This window comes from Mastomys coucha, unplaced genomic scaffold (genome assembly GCF_008632895.1).
Source record: "Mastomys coucha isolate ucsf_1 unplaced genomic scaffold, UCSF_Mcou_1 pScaffold9, whole genome shotgun sequence".
Lineage (NCBI taxonomy): Eukaryota > Metazoa > Chordata > Mammalia > Rodentia > Muridae > Mastomys > Mastomys coucha.
In genome coordinates this window covers 106,388,425-106,392,805 of record NW_022196915.1, presented here as the reverse complement: position 1 = coordinate 106,392,805, position 4,381 = coordinate 106,388,425, and the positions used below count along the sequence as shown (strand labels likewise).

The following is a 4,381-nucleotide window of genomic DNA, read 5'->3' as shown; positions in this document are numbered from 1 at the left end:
TTCTCCCTCCCACCCTCTCACTGAATCACTCCACAACTTTCCTCTACCTTCCACCTTCTTTAAATCAAAATTCAGTTTTTAAAAACTTGGTTTTAAAACCAAGTTTTGATTTTTCCCTTAAGATTACTTTTTAGGGTACGTGGGTGTTTTGTCTTTATAAAACTTACCAAATAGAGCCTGGTGGTGGTAGTGACCTACACCTTTAATCCCAGCAGAGGCATGAAGGATCATAAAGGAGGCAGAGTTCAAGGCCAGCCTGGTCTACAGAGCAAGTTCCAGGACAGCCAGGGCTACACAGAGAAATCCTGCTGGAGGGGTGGGCGGTGGTGGGTTTTTACATATTTTGTTTTTATTTGTTAATTCACTACTAGAAAACATAACTGCAAGTGTGTTTGTTACATTTCTATTGAACATGCTTTTCTAGGTGGGCTGGAGGGTAAAGTGCTGAGAAGGGGACTCCAACCCAGGCAAATAGGATCCATGTATGAAAAATGTGCCCTTCTCCCACGTTTGACCATTAAAAGGGAATTCATCGAAATGTATTTTTCTGATGTAGTTAATTCTCTCTTAAAATTTAATTTTTTTCTTTCCTTCAGTTTGCCGTCAAAAACAGGTTTCGGCACCGAAGTAAGGCATTTCCCAAGAGGGAGCACTGGTTGGACTGGGCTAAAGAGAAGTACGACGTAAGTCATATTCCTGCAGCAGTGGCCCTGGCTACTCCAGGAAGTGGGCATGGAAGGAAAGCACAGTGCAGAGGGTTAGCACATGGGCAACACGCTCAGCCACGTCCTCCCAACACGTCACAGCGCTGGAATACAACTATGCACAAGTGCTTTGAAAAGACTTTAAAAGGATGGTTATCATTTACTGGGGAGCAACCTGACCCCCTCGTAGCTGCTCACTTGGGTCTTCTTCTGTTAGGTGTAGACCATGAGATCACATGACTTCAGTTTGAACAGAGAAGGGTTGGGTGGTGGTGACCTTGAGACTAATGGTTAGTGAGCTCTGGTGGCTGGCCTCCCAGACAGCTGTTCTTGCTCAATGGTGACTTGTTTAGAATGTCTGGTTTCCTAGAGAAACCTGTGCTCATGTTCTTTAGACTGAACATCACCTCCCAGCTTATCCCAGCTCCCTACTTGGCAGCAGAGCAGCAACTGCTGTTGACTGCCGCCCTGGCTGATTTGTCCACCTGCAGGAGCGTCTCATCTCTCAGATTAAGATGGTCACGAAGGTGATGTTCCTGTACATCCCACTCCCCATGTTCTGGGCCCTGTTTGACCAGCAGGTAAATGCCTCTTGTTTGATCAGAATTTAGTAAGTACGGCTATGTGCCCAGTTACAGTGAGTGTTTAGCTCCTAGATTGTTCTCTTCCAGTTTCTTTTGGTATATTGCTGATGTAACTGTTGCATCTTACTGAGTTTATTGGTTAAAGAGGATCCTGAAAGGATCCATCCACATGCCTATTGTGAATCAGTGAAGATGTGAGGTGTGTTTCTGTACAGTAGCCCCGGGGAGATTTCCTCAGAGAGCACCTGAGACCCTTGCCGATCGGAACTGAAGGCAGAGTTTGTTCTACGGACCCAACATGGTCGAAGGTGTTGCCTTTGAAGAGATTTGTGGACTGTTCTAATTAACAGGGGCTTGATTCAAATCTCCCAATTTAAAATGGAATACTCAAACCAGAAGTGTCCTACAGAATTGTAAATGACTGTACACAAGTCCTCCTACTTGAAGCAGGTCCCGACCACATCAGACCTGTGGGTCTGTACTTTCTTTTTAACTGTTGAAAGATTTATACACATACAGTGTCTTTTATCATATACATACACCATTTCCTCCTTCCAACTGCCCTACCCCATGTCCCTCTCAACTTCATGTTCTCCTTTACTGCTGTGATTGTGACCTAAGTCCAGTTAGCACATAGATGCGACGCCATCTGTAGGACACACACTGGAGTCCTGCACAATTGTTTCAGACAACCCAGTACTCACCAGTCAAAGCAAGAAGACACTGCTTCTTCTAGAGACTGAGAGCAAGTATGTATTATGTACAGATAGGATTATTGGAAGGCTAGGCTATCTGTGGAAAATGTTGGAGCAAACACATAGTCCTAGAAAGGGCGAAGGAGCCCCCTTGAATGTGGAAAGTGCCTAACTGGGGTCAGATTTGCACTCAGAATGCAGGTGTCACTGGTAGCTGGGTGACGCATGGGCTAAGAACTCAAGATCCTTCTGAACATGTTTGTCCCACTCACCTGCCTCTGCTATGAGGCCCAAATTGGACATTACATACAAAGTCCCCAGTGACTGGTACAAATTCAAGAGTCAAACAGGGCAGGGCTGCCACTTTCCATGGGGAGCTGATGGATTAATATTGATCCATTAAGCATTTAGTCTTCCATAAAAATCATCACATCCTGTAAGAAACAGGAACTGTGTTAGGCTCCCAGATTTAAGGCCATCACTGTCTTTATGATAAACCATTTAAAGCCCCTCCCTGGCTTTCTTTATCAATGGTTCTTTACCATTGTAATGTTCTAGGTACTGACACTGGCACCCCTAGAACACAGGGCCCTGACGAACACACCCTGAGAAGGGGTACCATGTTTTATATCCCCCGAGGACATCTCTGTCTCAGAGGTCCTTCATGCATCCCAGGATGTATCACTGGCTTTATCTTCCTAGTACTGTGACAGAGCAGATCAGATGTCTACGACAACTTCAAATCCCATAATATTTCAGTCCTGATTTAGAAGGCTTGGTGGTGGATTATCACAAAATGCCACATCCTCCATGACATAACCAATGTGTTCATTTTTTAGGGTTCCAGATGGACATTGCAAGCAACAACCATGGCAGGGAAAATTGTAAGTTTGCCTGTCCTGGTCTGTCCCCCTCCTGGTCACCACTGCCCTGCCTTAGTCCCTTGGTCCTTTCTTCTTCCCTTCCCTGGCTTTTTCCTTGCAGTAAGATTTTGCCACCTCTCTTTTAGGGAGCAATTGAAATTCAGCCGGACCAGATGCAGGTAGGAGAAAAGGCTTAGCTCACTTTCTGAGGCCCACGCATTCCTTGTGGTTGTACTAATGGCCCCTCTCCACTTCCTCTGCAGACCGTGAATGCCATCTTGATCGTCATCATGGTCCCCATTGTGGATGCTGTGGTGTACCCGCTCATTGCAAAATGTGGTTTCAACTTCACGTAGGTGGCTGTTTGGTTTGGGTTGACTGAGATTCTATTGGTCCAGGGCCTCGCAAATGTTCCGCTTCCAGAAGCTCCCACCAAGGTGATGGGACATTTATTTATTTTATTTTTGCAAGTACTGGCAATTGAACCTAGGAGATTTCACACATGCTAGACGAATATTCTTCTACTGAGATAGAACGCCAGCCCTCTTTTTCCCTTCTATTTTGAGACAAGGCTGGCCTTAAACTCACCCTGCAGCTTAGTTAAACATTGAACCTGCAGGCTACCCACAGAGATAGGATTATAGGCCTGTGCTACCAGGCTTGGCTGATGATGAAGTTTTCAAAGTAATAAACTTAGAGATATTTGGGAATGGGAGATATCTCAGTGGGTAAGAGTGCTTGCTGTACAAGCATTAAGACCCAAGTTCAGATCCCTAGGACCCATGTAAAATGCCAGCCATGGCAGTGTGCATCTGTAACTTCAGAGGTAGGGGACAGAGACAGACAGATCCCCAGAGCTTCTGGCTAGCCAGCTTAGCCAAACATCATGAGCTACAGGTTCAATGAGAAATCTGCTTTGTGAAAATAAGATGGATAGGGATAGAAGACATCTGACATCCTATGGCCTCGTGTGCACACATGGGCCTGCAGATATCCATGCACACTTGCATACAGCATGCACACACACACACACACGCACAGAAAGAGAGAGAGAGAAAGAGAGAGAGAGAGAGCACTTTAAAAAGAGATGTCTATATGCAATGTCTCTGAAAATGCCCTTTAAAATAAATAAAAATGCTATTAATGGAAGCCTGAAAAAATTAGCTGTGACCATAGGATTTCTAGAAGTTGAATGTGAAAATATGAATAGGCATTCTATTTGACAACACTAGGCTGGTCATGAATAGCAAAAAGAAAGGGACTCAGAGATGGCTCGGTGGTTAGGGATGCTTCTCAAGCACACACACCAGAGTTTCCATCCCAGCATCCACATGGAGCATCTCACAAATGCCTGTGACTCCAGCTCCCAGGGATCTGACATCTTCTTCTGGCCTCCAAGAGCACTGTCACACACATGTGGGCATATACTGAGAGCACTCTCACACATGTGTGGGCATATACTGAGAACACCCTCACACGCATGTGGGCATATACTGAGAGCACCCTCACACGCATGTGGGCATATACTGAGAGCA

The 4,381-nt window shown here is 45.4% G+C and overlaps 1 protein-coding gene across 2 annotated transcripts in view; it reads left to right on the top strand.

Annotated features, from left to right (window-relative positions):
- The window catches only part of Slc15a1 (solute carrier family 15 member 1), a 46,087-nt gene that overhangs the window by 22,777 nt on the left and 18,929 nt on the right, over positions 1-4,381 (top strand). For both annotated transcript variants that reach the window (XM_031361245.1, XM_031361246.1), the window contains exons 10-14: positions 597-683; positions 1,196-1,285; positions 2,823-2,867; positions 2,993-3,025; positions 3,110-3,198. In XM_031361245.1, the coding sequence (XP_031217105.1) occupies positions 597-683; positions 1,196-1,285; positions 2,823-2,867; positions 2,993-3,025; positions 3,110-3,198 (344 nt within the window). The remainder of the gene's footprint in view (positions 1-596; positions 684-1,195; positions 1,286-2,822; positions 2,868-2,992; positions 3,026-3,109; positions 3,199-4,381) is intronic.